Raw genomic sequence first — 20,046 nt, 5'->3', positions numbered from 1 at the left:
AGAACGGATTCGAAGGAGGAGAGGTGATAGCACATCCACCCAGCCCCGTGCCCTCGCTGCTGGTGGCTTCCCCCAAACCCTCATCTCCACCGCTAATACATACGAGTCCATTTCCGTCTGAAAGCGATCTCAGCAGACTTGCTCTTCCCCATCGGAGTTTGCTTCTTTGTGTTGTTCGTCGCCCCCCTGGACGTGCTCTTCGAGTCACCTGTGTTGTGGCTTTTTTTTTTGTGTGTGCGGTCGGCATCGTCTTGTTGGTGGGAACCCAGTACACGCCACCCTGTGCGTTTTTTCTATCTGTGTGTGTGTGTGCGTTCTGTTTCTACCCCCCTCCCCCTTCTCACCCAGTGAAACGCACACACACGCATACACGCACGCGGCATCCTACGACTCACTGAGTACGTCTCTCTCTTCCTTTCCTTCTCCTTTCCTCTTTTCCAATCTTCTCATCCTCTTTGTGTTTTCTGTTGTCGTTGCTCTCTTCCTTGATTGCACACACACACACACACACACACACACATCCGTATACATACAGGGTGCTCTTTCTACCTGGGCGCAAGCAGGTTGCACTTGAAGGGTTTTGGTGCGCCGTGCCGGTTGTGGTTGAACTGCCCTCCTCTTCTTGTTGGTGCTGCCTCTTCTTGCGGTGCGTTCTCCTTTATCAAACCATGTTCCACTCGCTGTATCGTCTGTGCCAGTGTGCCAAGCTCTCGTTTACTATCTTGGTGCTCTCTGTGTGTATCCTGCCATGCGTGGACGTCCTTGCTAGAGCGCAGGCAGAAGATGCTGCGCCAGAAATCTTGTACGTGCGCGGCTGCCGCGACGGTGCGGCTGAGGCACGGGAGACGACCGGTTGCTTTGCGGCACGCGCCGGCGCGTCCGTATCGTCGCCGACTGCACTGGCCCCAATCGCGAGTGTCACGCTCTCCTTGCAGGGTGTGCACCTTCCGTCAGAGGTTCGAGACACGGACAACGGTGACTCGCAGGCGGTACTGCACCGGGTGCTGCTGCAGGAGCATCGCCGTCCACCGCTGCTTGGTCAGGAGCAGAGCGAAGCCGACACACGCCTGCTAGAGAAGATTGTCCTGACCTGCAGCCGACCCACGGCTTCGCTGGTGTTCCCTACACAGCTGATCTCGTGCGAGCTGGAAAACCCGCTTCTCAGCCTCGCTGGCGTGGAGAGCATGACACCGCAGCTGTTGCGGCTGGTGAGCCAGCCGATGTGGTTCGACGTACGTCTTGAGGAGCGACGCAGCGGCGAGGAAGCTTACCGCACCGTTACCGTACTGCGCCGTGCGGTGGAGTTGCGGGTGAGCAACACGACAAGCGCCAAAGACGAGACGGCCGCCGAGACGCCGCGGGGGCACGCAGAGAAGGTGTCATGGGAGGAGGTGCGTCAGCACCCACTGGAGCGTCTGTACGCGCCGTTGCCCGCATCTCAGGACCGCGCCAAGCGCGTGGACGAGCCGTACGATGGCGACGGCGCAGCGAATGGCGATGAGATGTGGGCGGAGCTCGGTATCGGCGGCCTCAAGCGTGAGCTCCGCACACTGTTCCGCCGCGTCTTTCTCTCTCGGCTTCCGTCTTTGGCACCGCTCGCCGAAGCGTTGCATCTGCAGCACGTGCGCGGTGTCATTCTCTACGGACCGCCCGGGAACGGCAAAACCCTCATTGCGCGCAACTTGTTCCGCTTGCTGGGCCCTAACACGCGCCTCTCCGTCGTGAACGCGGCGGACATCTTGTCGAAGTTTGTCGGCGAGTCGGAAAAGAACTTGCGGGACGTGTTCGAGGGATACGACATCGGCACGACATCCAAGGAGGAGACAGCGCAGCAGGAGAACGAGAGGTTTGACCGTTCGGCGTACAAGAGGAGTGACGCAACGAAGAAGGGTGCGCTGCTGGTGCTCGTGATTGACGAGTTCGAGGCGCTCTTCCGCCGCCGCGGCCACTCTAGCGATGAGAGCTCTGCCAAGGCAGTGTACGACGGTGTGACGAACACACTGCTGTCTCTCATGGACGGCGTGAAGAGCCGGAACGACCTGCTGGTTGTCGGCTTGACGAATCGGCTGCAGGCGATCGACTCGGCGCTGCTCCGTCCTGGCCGTTTTGAGGTGCTCATCGAGATCCCCGCGCCGGACGTCCCTGGCCGCGAGGACATCTTTTTCATTCACACAGCGCGTCTGCGGGAGCAGAATTTCCTGGCACCCGACGTGGTTCTGCGAGATCTGGCACTGGAAAGCGGCGGTTTTTCCGGGTCTGACATTGCCGGCACGGTGCGCTCTGCCCTGAGCTACGCGTTGCTGCGGTATCGCAGGGATGGGCTCTTCCAGGGCGGCCCGCAGAGCAAGGAGGCCAACGAGGGTTCTTCTGGCTTGGCGGACGCGGAGATGATTGGCCACCGCGCAGGCGACGTTGGCGGGCTTGATCTGGAGGGCACAGGGGGGAGTGGCAGCATGAGCTCATCCGCCTCGTCGCCTTCGCTGTTCAAAGTAACGCGGGAGGACTTTGAGCACGCCTTCAAGGACATCCGCAGTGCCAAAGATGAGACATCTGTGCTGTCGCAGCTCTCCGCTGACGGCGACAGGGCCAGTGCCGAGATTGTCGACCACGATGGCACCGTGAGCAATAACATCAAGAGGGCGACTGCGGTGATTGAGCGCGTGATGAAGAGCAACCGCACCGTGACAGGAATGCTCGTCATCACCGGAGCCCCAGGCACCGGTAAATCCACCGTGGCCCGAGCCCTCACCCGCGTCTACGACTTCACAACGGTGCGCTACCTCTCCTGCCGTCGCGTGGCGCAGCTGCCCGATCACGAGGAGCAACTGGGAAAGCTGCGGGACGCTCTCAACGACGCCTCGCACACAGAAAGTGGGATCGTGGTCCTCGACGACTACGATGTTCTCGTCGGCGTCATGGGTACCGGTGGCTACGCCGGGAACACGCTGCGCAGCTTGCTGTACGAGTACATGCACCGCTCGGGGGGCGTAAGCCGTGCCTTGGTCGCAAACTCACCGTTGGCGGTCGCTGATGAGGCAGGAGGTAACGTGGCTATGAACGCTGAAAGCCGTGTCTCGGCAGATCGCAACCACCGCATACTGGTGCTCACGTCATCCCTATCGTCGGTTCTACAGCAGTTTTCTTTCGATGCGCACCTGCGCGTGCATCCAGTGCTGCGACGCGGGGCAGAAGCCCTGCTGCAGGAGTATCGCGTGGCAGATCCAGTGCAATCAGTCAAGGCGGCAGCGGCCTACCCGGTGTCGATGAGCTACCGCACATTTCTCCGCATCACGGACATGTCCCTGCAGCGGTGGGTGCAGGAGGTCGAAAACACAGCGGCTGCCATTGGCGACTCGCAGTCGAGCGACGTGGAGTCGTCGGAGTCGACGATGGAGTTGCCGGCATACTTTGCCACGTCTGATCAGATGCGCGCCGTCTACAACGAGATGCGCGCGAGGCAGGTGGCTGCGAACTTTTACGCGGTGGGCGACGATGCCGCCAGTCACAGCTTTGTCCCCGCAGTGCGCACCACAGTGGCAGATATGGGGCTGATTGACCCGTACCAAGGCTGGGGGGGCGAGGGTAGCGACGATGAGGACGGCAAGGAGGCCGCGGTGGACGTAGACGAGCTTGTGGGCGCTGCGGATGAACTACTGTGGTAGCTTCTCATGTCGGATGCTGATTTTGAGAGGTTGGTGGATGACCGTCCGCTGCGGACTTTTTTCTACCTTCTGCTCGCCCCTTCCTCCTCCTCTAGGACGGAGGGGGTGGGGGGTGGGTGGGCACCCCTCAGCGCGTCGTGTCGCAGGGCCCAGCACACACACCACTCTGTGTGTGTGTGTGTGTGTGTGGCTGTGGGGAAGCGAGCCAGCCCCCCAACCCCTAAACCCCTGCCAAGTGCCCCAGCCACCTCGGGTGGTGGCGGGGCCCAGCACCGACGACGTAGGGGAGGTCAGAGCGATGTATCGCTGCTGATGTCGCTGGTGAGGTTGTGGAGGGCGTGGCGCCGGAGCGGCCAGCGTGGCTCGAACACATCTCCCCCCTCTCCCTCCCCCTCCGGGGCCCTCACTCTGCCCAGCGGTGCAGGGAGCCTGCACCACTCTCAAGGAGGGTGCGGCTGTGTAGCGCTTGGGACGGAGGCCGTACGCAGGTGACTGTGTTGGCGCAGTGCTGTACCGCGTATGCCTACCGCTGCCTCGCGCCAGGCCATGTGGGCCGGTGTGACGGGGCCGGGGGGTCGAATGGAGTTGAACTAACGTTGTACTGCAGAGAAACGGGCACCGTTTCACAAGTACATTCCTCCTCACCCTCACGAGCCTCTTCCCTGTGGGTGAGCCAAGGAGGGCGTGAGAGTGCTCCACAGGCATGTGTGATTGTTGAGGCAGCCTTGGTAGACAGAGGTCAAATCGTAATGTCGCGCGCGGCGAGTTGCCGAGAGCAAGCGAGAGAGACGCGGCGCCGCTTTTGACTGTCCCTCATCCCGTTCACATCATTGACGCATTTTCGTTTAGGAAACAGCAACCAACGGCGTAGCAGCACAGAAAGGAGAAAAATGCGCTCGCCGCCATCGCTACCTTCTTCGGCGTGTCGTCTTTCCGACACGCCGCTGGATCAGGTGAAAGGGGCGTTGCGCACTGCGGTTTTTGCGCCGAGTGCGGGAGGGGCTGCCCAGCAGCACCGTGGATTGCGCTCGCGGGGGGCTCCTCAATCTGTACGAGGTGCTTCTCAGCGGTGCCGTCGCATTGCTGTTTTGTTGTTTGCACCGCATCCATTACTGCCCGCGACGCGCCATTCACGGACTGCCTGTTTGTTGCACTCTTTTCTTCTCCTTTCCTCCCTTTTCCGGCGTGAACGTACGCGTATTGGGTCTGGTGGTGGCGGTGTTCTCTGGCGAGCGTGCACAAACGCCCGAGTCGTGAGCACGGAGCACATGCACGCAAAGCAAAGTTGGAAGTATACAGTTATACGAGAAACAGAGAGTGAGGCGAGACACTCACACGGCTGCGCCCAGGCTGACACGCCCGAACACACTCGCTCAGTCGTAGGTTCCTCGAAGACAGTCACAAACAAGCGAAGAGTTGGGGCAGAATGCGGTGCGTGTCGCGTGTCTTTTTCTGCGCTGCTGCCTCGACGGCCAACAGTGCCGGGGCAGCCTCCAAGGCTGCCGCAGCTGTTGCTGCCCCTCCGTCCACTCTGCCCGTCTTCAAGACTCGACCGATCTACATGGATAATCAGGCCACCACCCCGCTGGACCCCCGCGTGCTGGATGCGATGCTGCCCTACATGACGGAGGAGTACGGCAACCCGAACAGTCGCACCCATCAGTACGGCTGGAGCGCTGAGGAGGCGGTCGAGAAGGCGCGCAAGCAGGTCGCTGATTTGATTGGCGCAAGCCCAAAGGAGATCTTCTTCACTAGTGGCGCGACGGAGTGCAACAACATCGCCATCAAGGGCGTCGGCAACTTCCTCAAGGCCAAGAAGAACCACATCATCACGCTACAGACCGAGCACAAGTGCGTGCTCGACTCGTGCCGCTACCTGGAGATGGAGGGCTTCGAGGTGACTTACCTGCCGGTGCAGAAGAACGGAATTTTGGACCTGAAGGTGTTGGAGGCGGCGATCAAGCCCACCACATGCCTCGTCTCCTGCATGGCGGCGCACAACGAGATTGGCGTGCTGCAGCCCATCCGCGAGATCGGGGCGCTGTGCCACTCCAAGAAGGTCCTCTTCCACACCGACGCGGCACAAGCTCTGGGCAAGGTCAAGGTCGACGTGAACGCCGACAACATTGATGTCATGTCAATGTCCTCGCATAAGGTTTACGGTCCGAAAGGCTGCGGTGCCCTCTACGTGCGGCGTCGCCCGCGCGTGCGCATTCGCTCCCCTGTCAGCGGCGGCGGGCAGGAGCGTGGCGTTCGGAGCGGCACCGTCGCGACTGCGCTCGTTGTCGGCATGGGCGCTGCTTGTGAGGTTGCCATGAAGGAGTGGGAGCGCGACGCGGCGCACACGCAGAGGCTGCAGGAACGTCTGCTGAACGGACTGCAGAGTCGCCTGTCACACCTTGTCGTGAACGGTGACTTGAAACACCGTCTGCCGGGAAACCTAAACATCAGCTTCTCCTGTGTGGAGGGCGAGAGTTTGCTCATGGGCATGAAGGATGTGGCGGTGTCAAGCGGTAGCGCCTGCACGAGCGCATCGCTCGAGCCCAGCTACGTCCTCCGCGCCCTAGGCGTTGACGCTGAAAACGCGCACACCTCCATCCGCTTTGGCATTGGCCGCTTTACCACTGCGAAGGAGGTGGACCTCGTCATCGAGGAGTGCGTCAAGAACGTCGAGCGCCTGCGCGAGTTATCGCCGCTGTGGGATTTGATGCAGGAGGGCAAGACGCTTGCGGACGTGCAGTGGCGTTAGCTTTGATGCACTACTATCAAAAGCACAGGAGAGCAGAGAGAACTTGTGGCACCTGGCCAACGGGCGGAGACGGAGGGAGCGAGAGCGAGCGAGAGAGACACGCAGAGGCCAGTTTTGGGTAACCGAGGCAAGCGTGAGTCAAGATCCATATGTGCACGCTTGATGATACCCCTCTTCCTCCATAAAGTTTGCACTTGCAACCCTCCTCACACTTTTTTGTCCTCGGAGGCCACACGTGTCCATCCCTCTCTCCCCCACTCGCTCTATGCCTGTATCTGCGCGTGCGGGCGAGGTCTTCGGTGTGCTTGCAACGTATTAGTCTACGACTACCCACGTCTATGTTGTTGTTGCCTTCTTATGTTTACCATTCTTTGGCTCAGGATACTTTGCTGGTCGATCGGTGTGCCGCCGATTTGTGTCTTATCCTCCCCGGCACCACCCCTGTTGTACACACTCCCCCACTCCCCCCCCCCGATCGCCATCTGATGCTGGCTGCTGACCGTGCTTCTCGTGCTGCAGCTGTTGCTGTGCTGATGAATCCGATTGCTCGCGCGCGCATTCCCTCTTGTCCCTCAGGCACAACGATTTTTGCGTTTTTCTCGCAATACCCATGGGTGCACCTGCTTGTGCTGGGCCTTGGTGCAACTGCCTTTTGAGAATGAGAAGGACGCGTGGCCTCTACTCGTTCAGCCTCTTCCATTTCTCCCTGTGTGCGCCTGTATCGGATTTGCCCATGTGCCTTTCTCTAGACGGCGGTTGGGCTGTGGGTAGGCCAAAGGTGCTGGAGGAGGGGGAGAGACACCGGAGCGAACCGGGGTGCCTTCTTCCACGGGGGTATTCTGTGCAGGCCTCTCTATGAGCGTGGCGGAGCGAGCAGACATGCTGCATTAGCCGGGGGCGAGGCGGGGTGCAAGATATCTCTCTCTGTGTGGGTGCGGGTGTGTGAGGTCTCTGAGAGGAGAGAGAGGGTGGTGTTGGTGGGGAATGAAACAGGCGCACGGCTCATTACGTCAGTCACACACACACACACATCTTTTTCTTTCTGTTTTGTTCTCCATCGCGTATTCCCGTTTTTCTTTTGTTCCTTCGCGTTGGCTCTATGACGAGTGGGTGCCACCGTGGCCACAGGCCCGTCTTCTTGCAAACGGGTATTATGAGCGATACGGCAGCAGAGGGCCCTGCGTGATTTTGGGGCGCGTGCGTGTCAACGAAGCCGTTTTCGATCCTTCCTGCGACTATGTGTGGTACGCCTGCTGCGAGCTCTTATCCATCCGTAATGCCCCCCCCTCCTCTACGTCTGTTTTGCCGTGCCACTGTAACTGCCTGCGCACCGTGTGTGCCTGCCGATGAGTGCATCTGATTGCGTTGGCGTGTTTGTCCCGCCTATTCACACTCCACTGCCCTCCCCCCAACCCACCCCATCGCTATGACGACGACGACAACTAACCCCGCTGAAAGAAAGGGGGAAGAGAGCGTTGTCTCTTCTTGCACTGTTCACGTTTGTTTTTGGTGTGCGCTCTCTCCGTTCCTGTACGCACATACGCAGGAAAAGAGTATTTGCTTGCCTGAGCGTGTGCTCGTCAGCCGCTGCGTGGCTCTGCCGTTGTCGTTGTCGTGCCGTTGTGCCGTTGTGCCTGTGTGTCTGTGCTGTCTTCTTCATGGGTTGGCACCCGTCTCCCTCTTTGTCCATTTCTCTCTCTCTCTCTCCCCCCACCTTTGAGCATTGTCGAAGCGAGCGCTGAGAAGCTGGTCATCGGTGTTGCAGGGCAGAGCCAGAGGGCAGCAATGGCCTGGCAACCCCACCACCGACCTCTACCCCCGACCCTCTCTTTGTCGGCCTTCGCGGAGATGAAGAGCGAGGCGATGGAGATGTCAAAGGAGAAAATGTGACGGCGAGGATTGCACGCGAGGCTGTACGTAGCGTGCGGCAGCTACCGAACTTCACGATGCTGCCGAATCATCCCTTCTAGCATACGTTGCCACAGTTTCGACAACTCTCCACGTACCTTTTTCGTTCCTCTTGTCATTGCTGTGATTTGCCAACACATCTCTGCCAACATGTACGGCGGTAGGTGGTGAGCCACTTCTTTCCTTTTTTTTTCTAGGGCTTTTCACTCGTTCTGCCCTCACAGGAGGGAATCATGCCAGGCATGAGTGACCGCCTCAAGGACAGGCTGAAGCAGATGGCTCGGCAGACCCCCAACGGGTACCGTAAGCAGCGCCCCGGCAGCGGCCCACGGCACTTCGCCGACGACAACTACCCTTTTCACGCAAAGCGGCCGCGTGACGAGGAGGAGGAAGGGCCGCAGAGTAGCAAGTCCGGCAGCAGCCGTGTTCACAGTGGCAAGGAGGCGGGAAAGAGCGCCAGCGGCGACGGGGAGGGCGAGGTGCTCGGTGTCATCCCGAAGATCACCCTCGAAGACATGGGCGGCTTGGCCAAGGAGCTGCCGGTAATAAAAGAGCTCATTGAGCTGCCCGTCCGCATGCCGCACCTCTTTAACTGCCTCGGTGCAGATCCGCCGTGCGGCGTCCTGCTGCATGGCCCGCCGGGTGTCGGCAAGACAAAGCTCGTCCACGCCATCGCCGGCTCGCTGCAGGTGCCCCTCTTTTTTGTCGCGGCGCCAGAGATCGTCTCCGGCATCAGCGGTGACAGCGAGGCAAAGCTGAGGAACTTGTTCATGGACGCCATAGCGGCGGCGCCGAGCATTGTTTTCATCGACGAGATCGACACCATCGCGGGCCGTCGCGAGGACGCCCAGCGCGCAATGGAGAGTCGCATCGTTGGACAGCTGCTTACGTGCATGGATCAGGTGTCGCAGGCCTGGCGACAGCACAACAAGGTGGTTTGCGTCATGGGGGCGACAAACCGCCCAGAGGCGTTGGACACGGCGCTGCGCCGCGCCGGCCGGTTCGATCGGGAAATTGCCCTCGGCATCCCCTCAATCGACGAGCGACAGAGCATCCTCAGTATCATCTGCGCGAAAATCAACTTGTCCGACGGCGTCGATTTCTTTGAGCTCGCCAACATGACCCCCGGCTACGTCGGCGCAGACCTGCACCTTCTCGTCAAGGAGGCTTGCATCCTCGCCATCCGCCGCAAGTACAAGGAGCTGGACGAGCGTGGCGCTGTGGACGATGTAAAGACGGAAGAGCTCTCCGGGTTCTGCGTCACATTCGATGAGCTGAAGGAGGCGACGACGCGGGTGCAGCCGTCGGCGATGCGAGAGGGCTTCACGACGATCCCGAACGTCTCGTGGGACGACGTCGGCGCCCTCGAGGACGTGCGCGAGGAGCTCATGACCAGCATCTTGCAGCCTATCCGCGCCCCGAAGTTGCATCACCGCTTCGGTCTCGACCACCCCGTCGGCGTGCTGCTCTACGGCCCACCGGGCTGCGGCAAGACACTGGTCGCAAAGGCAATCGCGAACCAATCGGGCGCCAACTTTATCTCCATCAAGGGTCCAGAGCTGCTCAACAAGTTCGTTGGCGAGAGTGAGCGCAGCGTGCGCATGGTCTTCGCGCGTGGGCGGGCCAGCGCCCCATGCGTCCTCTTTTTCGACGAGCTGGATGCACTGGCACCGCGCCGCGGGTCGGACCGGGCAAACCCGAGCAGCGAGCGCGTAGTGAACCAGCTGCTGACCGAGCTGGACGGTGTGGAGGGGCGCAAGGATGTTTACGTGATCGGGGCCACGAACCGCCCCGATATGATCGATTCTGCCATGCTGCGCCCAGGTCGCCTGGACAAACTGTTATACGTGCCGCTGCCGTCGCCTGCGCAGCGTGAATCGATTCTGCGGACGCACGCCCGCAAGTACCCGGTGGATGCCGAGGTGAGCCTGGAAAGGCTGGCGCATGACGAGCGGCTCACCGGCTTCAGCGGCGCCGACTTGGCCGCCCTAATGCGCGAGGCGTCGCTGACCGCACTGAAGGGCGTGTACAAGTCCCACACGAAAGACGAGCTGGAGGAGCTGGAGCGCGACATCACCGGCAAGAGCGCCGATACGGCGGATCTGCCCACCATTACGGCAGACAACTTCGAGGCGAGCTTGGCAAAGATCAAGCCGTCGGTGTCTGCGGCGGATCGGGCAAATTATGAGAACATGAGCATCGAGATACGCAACAACGCCAAGAATACCGACTAAGACGAGACATGCCCCGCGCTCGCAGGGTGACCTGAGCTGCTGCTGTTGCTGCTGCTTGCGCGTCTTGCCTTGTGATCACCGCCCCCCCCCCCTCCTCCTCCTCTTGCGTTGCCAAGGAAATGCGCCTTGTCGCTCTTCGTGAGAGCTGATGTCTCTCTCTCACTCGTGTGTGTGTGTGTGTGTGTGCGTGTGCGTTTTTTCAGATCCGATCATCCCACTCTCACCGGTGCATACGCGCATATACGTACCCCACCTCTCTGCGCTGATATCCTGCGTGTACGGCTATGCACGACTGGAAAGCACAGCAGCGAGAGAGGAGGCGGTGCACTGCCTCAAGGACAAGCGGCCGCACACGCGTCCGTGTGTGAGACGGGCCAAGCGATACGCCAATGCGTGTTGGCCGCGTGCGCGCTTTGCTTGGAACGAGCACCGAACGACGATGGCCGATACGGCGCTCTCCGGCCTCCCTTTTTCTCGATGGATAAAGTGCTCTGTTTCTCTGACTCGCTTCCCTCCTTGGCGCAGGTGCTCTGTGGACAACGGAACAACGTGTCCAGACGTCCTGCCTACTCCGTACCCATGCCCCTACACGCAAAAAGATGTTCCTTGCCGTGCTTGTGTGCCGGACTTCTTGCTACTGCGGCTGTCGTGTTCTTCTTCCTCCCCCGCCTCGAGCGCCTTCGCCTTCTTTTCCTTTCCATCAATGCCAATAGCAGGAAACCGATAAGGCAAGAGTAGCACGGCATGCTGCGTCGGTGCTTTTCACGGCTTGAGGTCCCGCGCCCCGCTGTGGAGCGCCGCAAGCGCCGCGGCCGTGCTGAGGTCGGCGGGGCCAAAAAGGTCGGGTCTCGCAACCCTGGAATGCCCGACCTACCCAAGAGTGCTGGCGGATACGTTTTCCAGCAGCTGCGACCGCGCCTGCCGATTCGCTGGCAATACGGCTGGCGGTGGAGCAGTCTCAAAGCGGTCTGGGTGGGGGGCTGGTCATCGTTTATCTGCTATGTAGCGTACGTCATGTTCTTCAAGTATACAGACAGCGAGATTGCGGAACAGGCAACTCAGTACACCTATGTGCGCAACGACCGTGGGGACGTGGTGGACATCGGTTTCAAGCCCATCGTAGACGCCGGAAGGCGGGCCCGCCGCCGTGCTGACCGGCTGCTTGATCCCGACGAGCGGGACTAGTGGAGAACAGGCGAGAGAAGAGGAGGGGTGGGCTGGCAGAACGGGGAGGAGGGAAGCTGCTGCTTTGTGCACAGCGTCCTTCCTCGGAGGTGTTTGACACGACAGACCTTTTTTTTTTTTCTTCCTTTAGCGGTGGGTCGAAGTTCTGCCCTCCTGTCCCCCCCCCCTGGGGGTGGGTGGGTGTGCTTGTTTGTCGTCGTTGTACCACTTTTAGTCGCAGGGTGTCGCGAGCGGGCGCCTTCTCAGCTGCCTTTCTTTCTCTTGAATCACAGGTACAACCGTAAGATAATTGCCGGCAAGAGCACAAGGTTGAATGACTTCGACACTACGATCATGCCACGCCACGCCTGGCTCTCTCTACGAAGTACCTCCTTCCTCCTCGACGCCACATGGGTTGCCGAACTCGACAGTTTCGTTTGTTCGGTGTGCCGAGGGGCAACAGAAGTGGCAGCGTGTCGCGCCACACGGAGGCGCAGCCTCATACGGGCGCATCAGCGGACTTTGAAGCACCGCAAGTCGATCAAGCTGTGCTTGTGACGTTCCCACTGTCTTTCGCTGATTCTGCTCTCCGGCGATCTCGCGTTGCGCTGCTCCTTTTTTTTTCATCTTGTTCGTGTGTGCATTTTTGCCTTCATATCGCCGATGGGTGGCGGAAAGGCGTCCCTTCGACTACGTGTAGGTGTAGTCTGCGCGGTTACGGTCGGGCCACTGGCTGGAGTCCCCTCCTACCCACACTAAAAGGAAAAGGTGGTAGAGACGGGAAAAGAGGCGGATCACGCGCGTAAAGAGCGAGCGACGGAGCCATTCCACTGCACCGTTACCGCACAGGCGTAGATCGGATCTGGCAGCCTTATTCAGTGGGCGGCGCTTGCTTCTTTTTCTTTCCAGCCCTCTTCCCACATTTCACGTATACACAAGTATTCGCGCTTCGCTGTCATGCAGCCGAACAGCGTGGGCGACTTCCCAGTGCCAGTGGCCACGAGCGGCGCGCCCACTGACGATGGCCAGAGCACACGCCAGCTGCATGCGAACATGATTTCGTCAGAGGAGGTGCCGACCGCGAGCTTTCGAGCTCACATGCCATACGAAAGGTCCACCATCTCCTCCAAGCAGCGCCGTGGCGGCAACCTCGTTCTGTTCGTGAAGTCCAGCGAGAACGAGTCGGAGGCGGCGCCGAGGGGCACATCGTTCGCTCCGCAGCAGCAACAGGCCAACAGCAGTGGTGCGGACGGCGATGTAGAAAGCGTTACCGATGAGGGCGATGAGAACGTCGGCAAGGATCGGGAAGACGCTCCCTCTCTGGTCATCTCGACAGTTGCGGACGCGGTTGGGTCCGTGGGCAGCATGGCCACCGGCGCGACACGTAGGCCCCTCGTCACGGCTGCCCTCGTCCTGCTCTACTTCATTTTGCTCGATCTTGTGCTTTTGAGCGGGAATGAGCGACTGAACCGGGTGCTGCGCCGCATGCGGGCTGCTGAGGACGACGCGCTCATATTGCTCTCCACCAGCTTGGTCCGTCAGATGGCAGAGGCGAAACGGGAGTTGCGGGATGCTGTGACGCAGCGCGGCGGCAAAGTGAAAACTGAGTTGTTTGAGATGGCCCGACACAAGGTGGAGGCTCTGGAGCGAGTGTGCAACCGCAGCATCTCGCGTCTGCACGCGAAGCTAATGTTTCCCGGCAGCGTGGAGGACCTTTTGTTCCTCATTGAAGCGCACGCCACATACGACGAGCGACTGCGCGAGCTGGCGGCGAACGAGTTGCATTGGGCGACGACGGTGATGACCGGGCACGTAGTGCACGCTGGCGGGGACGGCGTGGAGGAGTCGCGTCCACATGGACTGGGTACAGCACGACCAGCGGCGCATTCGTCGGCAGCGGGCGGCGATGCCCATCCTTCAGAGGAGGGGGACACGGATGCAGCGTTGAACCCGCTGCGTAATGTTCGACTGCAGCATGTGCGCCAGTACAGGGCACCGACCAAGTTCGCAGCAAGAAGCTATGCGCGGCGCCCCTCCACAAAGGCAAAAAGCGCCGCCACGTCGCGACGGCAGTCAGGTGGCACCAGCACATTTACTTCCGCAGTATCGGTGGTGAAGACGACGGCGCGGGGACTCCTCGAGGTTGTCAGCAACAAGCTCGTGGCGTTTCTGTTGATTTGTGTGCTGCTCTCCGCAGTGCTGCGGATGGGGTGATAGAGCGAGAGAGGCGGGCGGCTCACGGGGTGTGGTTGTGGGGCACAGCAGGCGGAGACGATGTGCGTCTGCTCGAGCATCGCACACACGCACAGAGAATGAGCGACAGGGGCAGGGATCTTCATCGTCGGGTCATTAAGCTGGCTCGCCGCAGCATCGCCGTTTCGCACTCTCTTGACGCCGACATTCCTTTTGCGCCATCACTGACGCGCGTGTTTCTTCAACCTTTTTTTGGATGCAGCATGTCGCTGGGCTCCGTCTACGTGTGTGGGCACAGAGCAGCGCTGTCGCGGATGCGCTTCGTTTGTTCATCAGCCGCTCCGTCGCCGCCACCCGTTTGCTCTCGAGTTGTCTCCTGCTCTCCACCTACGGCAATTAAGGAAGCTCCGCAAAGACGCACACGCGCATTCGAACGTGCGACACACATGTCTCTCTCTCCTTGGTGGTCGACACGCACGCCGGCTTCGCATCGGTGGCATCCACTTCTCCGATCCCATTTTCTGTTTCGCGCTCCCCAGTGTACTCTTTACATCGTCGAGTTCCCGCGCTTGCCCTTCTCTCTCCTTTCGCACACTCGCTTGCAGGCGAATGCGCAGTGCCTCCTCTCGCTGCAGCTCTTCGTTGTCGCTGACAAGGCGCTTTGTTTTGTTTGTGGGAAGGAGGCGCGTGCGTTGCCAATGCAGAGAGTGTGTGATTGTCTTTGTGTGTGCGTGCGGTGGTGATGGTGGCGGCGGCGGAGGGGGGGGGAGGCGATCGGCCCCCTCTTTTTCCCGCTCCGCCCACTCGCGTTCCTCTTTGCCTGCCCGCCTCGGAGAGGGGCACGAGAGCAAACGGAAAGCAGAGGACACACGCAGCAGGAAAGCTCCCAAACCGAAGCTCGAAAAGAAACATACACGAGATGGAGCCGTAGAGTATTCCTGATGGCGGCGAGCGACGCATTTTTTTTCGTACTGTACACCACAGTGCCCGATCTTCAGCGCATGTGTGGCGGGACAGATGGGATGCTGGGGAGGGGAGGATAAGTGTAGAAAAGCTTCTGCAATAATTCTGCTTTACGTGCGCGTCCGAGCTCTCTCCGCCCCTCTTCTTTTTTCTTCTCGGAAGCGTTATACAGTGCCCCTCTCCTCCTCAAAGCGTGCTGACCAACAGCATGGCACAGATGAGTGCCGCATGATAAGAGGATGCACAGTCACTGCACCGAATGTGCCGTGACGAGTGCACGGAAACGCTCGCCTAGGGACAAACACACAAGCGAGAGCAAGACGAGAAAAGTGACCCTCTCTGCACAGAATTGAACAGATCTCTTTTTTATTTTTTCGAGGTTGGTTCCTTGACAAGCTATCTGACGTCCTCTGTCTCCTACTCGTCTCTTCTCGCTCTGTCTGCTTTCGTCTTATGTATGTAATTTACACGACAGGGCCACTTGCCAGCTGTTGCGCCACACCCCCTCCCTCCTCTTCTGTGCTAGATACGCGAATGCCGCTGCAGACTCGTCGATCAGGCCTTGGCAGCCGTCGCGCCGTGACAGGGGTGCTGCGCGCCAGCCAAGTGTGGCGCATGCGCTTTGACAAAGCTGCACCACCACCAGCGCCGCCGCCGCCGCCGCCGCCTCCGGCGGGATCGACTGCCACGAGCTCTTCGACGGCCGCGTCGGCGCTACCGCGTGTGTCGTACCGCACACTGCCCTCGAGTATGTACCCCAAGGAGGTCAGCTCCGACTTCATTCCCTTTCCGCTGCCGAAGCACGACGCGTCTATGGGCTTTGGGCCGGTACGCCTGCGCAACGTACCGGACATCGAAGAGGCTCGAGCGCGCATGGCCAAGGCAGCGCAGGGCCCACCGCGAGGAAGTGCGTCTACGCAGCTCCAGGATGACGACGGTGACAACGCCGAAGCGGCGTCTGCCTTGTGGGCAGAGCTGAGCGGCGAAACCACGGCGACATCCGTTGGTCTCTCCACTACTTCCGTGACAGGGGTGTCGCCAGAGGATCCGGAAGCGCTGTCATGTCTGGCGGATGCGCGGGATGAAGACTTTGTCGGCTATCATGTCCACCGGCACTTTCCGCTGCTCGATGTGCTGGAGTGCGACCGAAGCGTGAACGACCTTCTTGCGCAGTTTTGGAACCGCCCACAGCGCGAGGCTAGGACGGCGACAGTGCTCGACTTTGCCGCGACGCTGCAGCGCCGCAGCAACGACGAACTCACACGCGTTCTCTACGAACTGAGCTCTCTCTTCGAGTGGGACGGTAATGGACTTCAGTTCATTGCTGCCAAGGTGCTCAAGTATGGTCGCAGCTACACCGTGTCGAGCGAGTTGACGAAGGCGTTTGTCCAGTTGGTGGACGCGATGACGGTGACGTTTGTTGAGGAGCAGCCGCACCGCCTGGCGGAGTCGCCTGCGCTGCTAGCGCAGGTGCTCCACTTTCTGGCGCTGGTAAAGATCATGGAGCCGAATAAATGGTACACGCTGAACCCCAACGCGCCGCAGAATCGCGCCGACTACACGCACCCGCGCGGCGTGAATCGGACGTCTGCTCACGTGACTACGGGCCGCGTGCTGCTCGACTTTCTCGAGGACATGGTCACCAGTGGGCACAACTGGACGAGTGAGGCTGTTGTCGATGACCAACAGGGCAGCCTGGCGCGTCCTCCCGTACCGCAGCACGCAACATGTCGTTTCACTGAGGGATGGTCGGAGGACGACATCCTTGATGTTATGGCGGGATTCTCAGGCGTCATGCCCGATGGCAAGGCGTCGTCACCCGTCTTGTATGCACTGCTGGGTGAGCTGTGGATGCGCTGGTCTAAGGTGGGCTTTGTGCTCTCTGGGTCTGAGCAGGCGGCGCGACTTGAGCGTTTGTACATGTTGTTGCAAGTAATGGACGTGCAGCGTGACGCCGTGCTGAATGCGCTGCTTGGTGGGCAGCTCAGGGCTCATGGAACGGCACCATCCACATCGACGTTGCCGACGCTGTTTTGCGAGCGCGACGACACCCCGCCGCTGACGTTGGCGCAGTCTCTCACACAAACGCGCGGGCCAGATTTCTTCTCGGCTGTCTCGCGCGATAAGCGGGCGATGGTCAAGGCAGCCGCCTTGCGGCTTCTCAGGGCGAGCTTGGCGAAGGCACGCGACGATAGCGATGCGGCGCTGCACCAGGCCCTCGTCGAGAGCGGTACTGAGCTGCTGCAGAGTTTGACGTCCAAGTCAGCTGCGCTGTCGTTTGCGCAGAGAGAGCAGTTCGACGTGATGACGCTGAGAGCGGTGCCGCACATGGCGGACGTGGCAGAGCGGCTCGCCGAGCAGCGCGCCGAGACACCGTTCTTTCCGCTTACTGCGTCCGCAGGCGGTCTTCCCGACACCGCTGCCGTGCTTGCCCACCTCAGTTCTCATCCTGCGCCGTACATTGTTCTCTACAAGGGTCGTCGTGTCCACCCAGTGCGAACCTTGGTGTCGAATCTGGACCACGTAGCAGCCGTGGAGAACGTCTTCTTACTGCACTCCAGCGGCGTTTCAAAGTGCGTTGACGCCCTCGTCGCCGTCGCCCGGCGCCTGCGTAGCGGCAAGGATGCGCTGATCGTCACGGCCAGCTGTCTGCGGGCGCTGCAAGCGGCCGCCCAGTACGGAGCGACGGAGAAGCGCCGCGCGACGGCTGACCGTGCGCTGAATATTGTCTCCTATGAACTGGAGACAGGTCGAGCCATACTCATGCCAGTTACTGACGAGCTGTACCTGCACGACGCCGGTACGTATTGCGATGAGGACCTCATGCTGTGGACTCTGGCCGCCTACTTGGCTCGAGACGTGCCCCTTGTGAAGGTGCACACGATCATGAGTAGCCGCAGCAGAGCACGAAACCCTCAGCACACACTGCGAGGCGAGCACAGCCCTCTCACATCGTCAGGCGACCTGTACAACAAGTCGACGCCGCTCCTACAATCGCTGCGAAGCAAGGAGCTGCGCGCTGTCACGCACCACCCGGTCGTGCAGCGTCCAGTGCGGGACCCCCCGCAAACGCTCTACAACGTTAACCCAATCCGTGCCCGCTTTGTGTACCGGCGAGACAAGGCATTGTTTGACAAGTACCATGTCACGGCGCGCAACCTAGCACCTGGGTTCAGCCAAGGTGCGCTGAACAGCGACCTGCGGGCGCTTGGCTTCTACACCCCCGACCATCCACAAGTCCCTTACACGCCTTCGTCGGAGTTGAGGTGCTGCCCAGTGCCTGCCATTCCGCCTGCTTCACAGTGAGCCATCTTGCACAACGAAGCATCTGCCTTTATGTGCGTGGGGGTAGGGTAGGAGGTCCCTCGCCATCTGTCCCTGATTCGAGTCGCTGCGCTCTCGAGGGTGGGGCGGGTGTGAGAGCGAGTTTCCAGGCTTGCCGGCGTGTCTTCTTCGAGGTTCGGCGAAGGCAGGCCCTATCACGGGGCCGTGATCGACTTTGGTAGGTATGCCACTCGCTGCGCCTCTTGTGTGTCTTGGCATTGACGGCTCTTGTGTCGTCTCCCCCGAAAGGGACTCTCCGGTCTCTCTCACAGTAAGTCTAAAAAGAGAAGCAAGCAAATGCCTATCCGCTGAGGGAGGGAGCGGGTAGAGGAAGGAGGTAGGGCGGGAAGAAGGGGGGGCAGACAATGGTGGCAATCACGCAACGTGTACGCGGCTTTTGCCTCCTTGTGCCTCGGAATCGCGTGCAGATGCGAAGCTCCTCTCTGTGCGCATGCATGTATCGCGGCGGCCGCCACTTTCCCTAGCTGACCGTTGCTCTTGCCCTCTTCCGCAAGGCAGGCGGGTGTGTGTGGGTGTGGGGGGTAGGAAGACTGCAGTAGATGGTTGACTGACAGGTATATGGATTCCGCGCTCTCTTCTCATTCAAGGTGATACTACCCCTGGCTCTCTCTGCCTTCGTGTGCTCCTCCTATGAGGGCACATACGCAAACTCACATAGAGCCACACATAGGCACACTCGCACTAGCGGGCCCGTTCCCGCCCTTCCGCTCCTGCTTCTTCTGACGTTTTGATCTTCTTGACTTGAAAAGACTCTTATAAAACTCTAAGGCAAGGCCCCTCCCCCCGTTTCTCCTCACATTTGTTTCTTCACTCGTGCCCATTGTCCCACAGCGTGACATTCGCCTAGTCTTCCACCCACCCCCTTCCTCCGCTTACAAAACAAGCGAACAAGAAACCCCGCCCGTGCGCGCAAGCGCTCTCGCTTGCGGTTCACCTCTGTTCTCGTTGTGTGGAAAGGTCTGTGGGCCTTGTGTCTGTCGCCCTCTCTCCTCCACCTGTGTTACCACCAATGTTCTCGCAAGGGAAGCAGGGCTCGCTGTTTTCCCTCGGCCGAGGCCCCGGCGGCATGACGGCCAACGACAAGACGAGAAACAAGGCGCTTACACAGGCGGAGAAGTACGAGCAGGCGCTTGTCACGGCGAAGGTGTTTCTGGAGGACAGTCGGGCACGTATGACCAAGTCCATGGACAAGTACAGCGCTGTTGTGAACAGCAACTACTGGTTCTACGGGTACTTTGGCGGCAACATGGTGGCGACCATGGCGGCCTGTTTGGCGCTGGGCAACCGCTGGGCCTTTTTCAGGTCATACAGCGGCTGGATCGCTGTCTTCGGCGGCTACTTTGGCGGCAGGGCGTGCCTCGCCGCCCACTCGAGCATGCTGCTTGGCGGCGTCGTGGCGCAGCTGAATCATGAGATCGAAGAGGCCAAGCGGATGGACGAGCAGACGGACCACATTGTGCCAGACTACCTGCGTGAGGCGGAGCGGCTAACGCAGGTGAAGTACGAGCTGGTGCCGACGCTGCCAGAGGCGGTCGAGGCACGCGCTCACCACACAGAGCAGACCCTCGACGACCGCGCCGACGCACTCATCGAGGCTTATATGAAGCGCAAGGAGGCCCTCGGGAAGTAGAGGGACTGTAACGGAGCCGACGATAACAACGCAGCAAAACAACGGAAGGGGAGGGGTAGGATAACGCTGCTATTCGTTTGACTCGGACGACAGTTGTGCCTGCCGTGGTCACTGCCATCTCGGTGCCTCCTTCACAGGCATGTACAAGAGCAGACGCTTCGTGCGCTTCCCTTTTAGTTGTCTCGTTAGTCCGTTGTC

At 60.3% G+C, this 20,046-nt stretch overlaps 7 protein-coding genes across 7 annotated transcripts; all 7 read left to right on the top strand.

The window, feature by feature from the left end:
- Nucleotides 1-668: 668 nt before the first annotated feature.
- On the top strand, nucleotides 669-3,662 carry LDBPK_270940 (vesicular-fusion ATPase-like protein, putative; the record flags this gene model as incomplete). Its single annotated transcript, XM_003861902.1, has 1 exon — nucleotides 669-3,662. The coding sequence occupies one exon, from the start codon at nucleotides 669-671 to the stop codon at nucleotides 3,660-3,662; it is 2,994 nt and encodes a 997-aa protein (XP_003861950.1).
- A 1,426-nt stretch (nucleotides 3,663-5,088) lies between these two features.
- LDBPK_270930 (cysteine desulfurase, putative) lies at nucleotides 5,089-6,411 on the top strand (the record flags this gene model as incomplete). The annotated part of the gene is made up of 1 exon (XM_003861901.1): nucleotides 5,089-6,411. The coding sequence occupies one exon, from the start codon at nucleotides 5,089-5,091 to the stop codon at nucleotides 6,409-6,411; it is 1,323 nt and encodes a 440-aa protein (XP_003861949.1).
- Nucleotides 6,412-8,552: 2,141 nt separating this feature from the next.
- On the top strand, nucleotides 8,553-10,553 carry LDBPK_270920 (vesicular transport protein (CDC48 homologue), putative; the record flags this gene model as incomplete). Its single annotated transcript, XM_003861900.1, has 1 exon — nucleotides 8,553-10,553. One exon carries the CDS (start codon nucleotides 8,553-8,555, stop codon nucleotides 10,551-10,553), a length of 2,001 nt encoding a protein of 666 aa, XP_003861948.1.
- Nucleotides 10,554-11,297: 744 nt separating this feature from the next.
- Nucleotides 11,298-11,738, top strand: LDBPK_270910 (hypothetical protein, conserved; the record flags this gene model as incomplete). The annotated part of the gene is made up of 1 exon (XM_003861899.1): nucleotides 11,298-11,738. The coding sequence occupies one exon, from the start codon at nucleotides 11,298-11,300 to the stop codon at nucleotides 11,736-11,738; it is 441 nt and encodes a 146-aa protein (XP_003861947.1).
- Nucleotides 11,739-12,674: 936 nt separating this feature from the next.
- On the top strand, nucleotides 12,675-13,931 carry LDBPK_270900 (hypothetical protein, conserved; the record flags this gene model as incomplete). The annotated part of the gene is made up of 1 exon (XM_003861898.1): nucleotides 12,675-13,931. One exon carries the CDS (start codon nucleotides 12,675-12,677, stop codon nucleotides 13,929-13,931), a length of 1,257 nt encoding a protein of 418 aa, XP_003861946.1.
- A 1,557-nt stretch (nucleotides 13,932-15,488) lies between these two features.
- On the top strand, nucleotides 15,489-18,179 carry LDBPK_270890 (hypothetical protein, conserved; the record flags this gene model as incomplete). The annotated part of the gene is made up of 1 exon (XM_003861897.1): nucleotides 15,489-18,179. One exon carries the CDS (start codon nucleotides 15,489-15,491, stop codon nucleotides 18,177-18,179), a length of 2,691 nt encoding a protein of 896 aa, XP_003861945.1.
- Nucleotides 18,180-19,227: 1,048 nt separating this feature from the next.
- On the top strand, nucleotides 19,228-19,848 carry LDBPK_270880 (hypothetical protein, conserved; the record flags this gene model as incomplete). The annotated part of the gene is made up of 1 exon (XM_003861896.1): nucleotides 19,228-19,848. The coding sequence occupies one exon, from the start codon at nucleotides 19,228-19,230 to the stop codon at nucleotides 19,846-19,848; it is 621 nt and encodes a 206-aa protein (XP_003861944.1).
- Between the last annotated feature and the right edge of the window lie 198 nt (nucleotides 19,849-20,046).

Source organism: Leishmania donovani, chromosome 27 (assembly GCF_000227135.1).
Source record: "Leishmania donovani BPK282A1 complete genome, chromosome 27".
In the NCBI taxonomy this organism is placed as follows: domain Eukaryota; phylum Euglenozoa; class Kinetoplastea; order Trypanosomatida; family Trypanosomatidae; genus Leishmania; species Leishmania donovani.
Note: the sequence above shows the minus strand (reverse complement) of the source record. Positions and strands in the feature narration are given on the sequence as shown.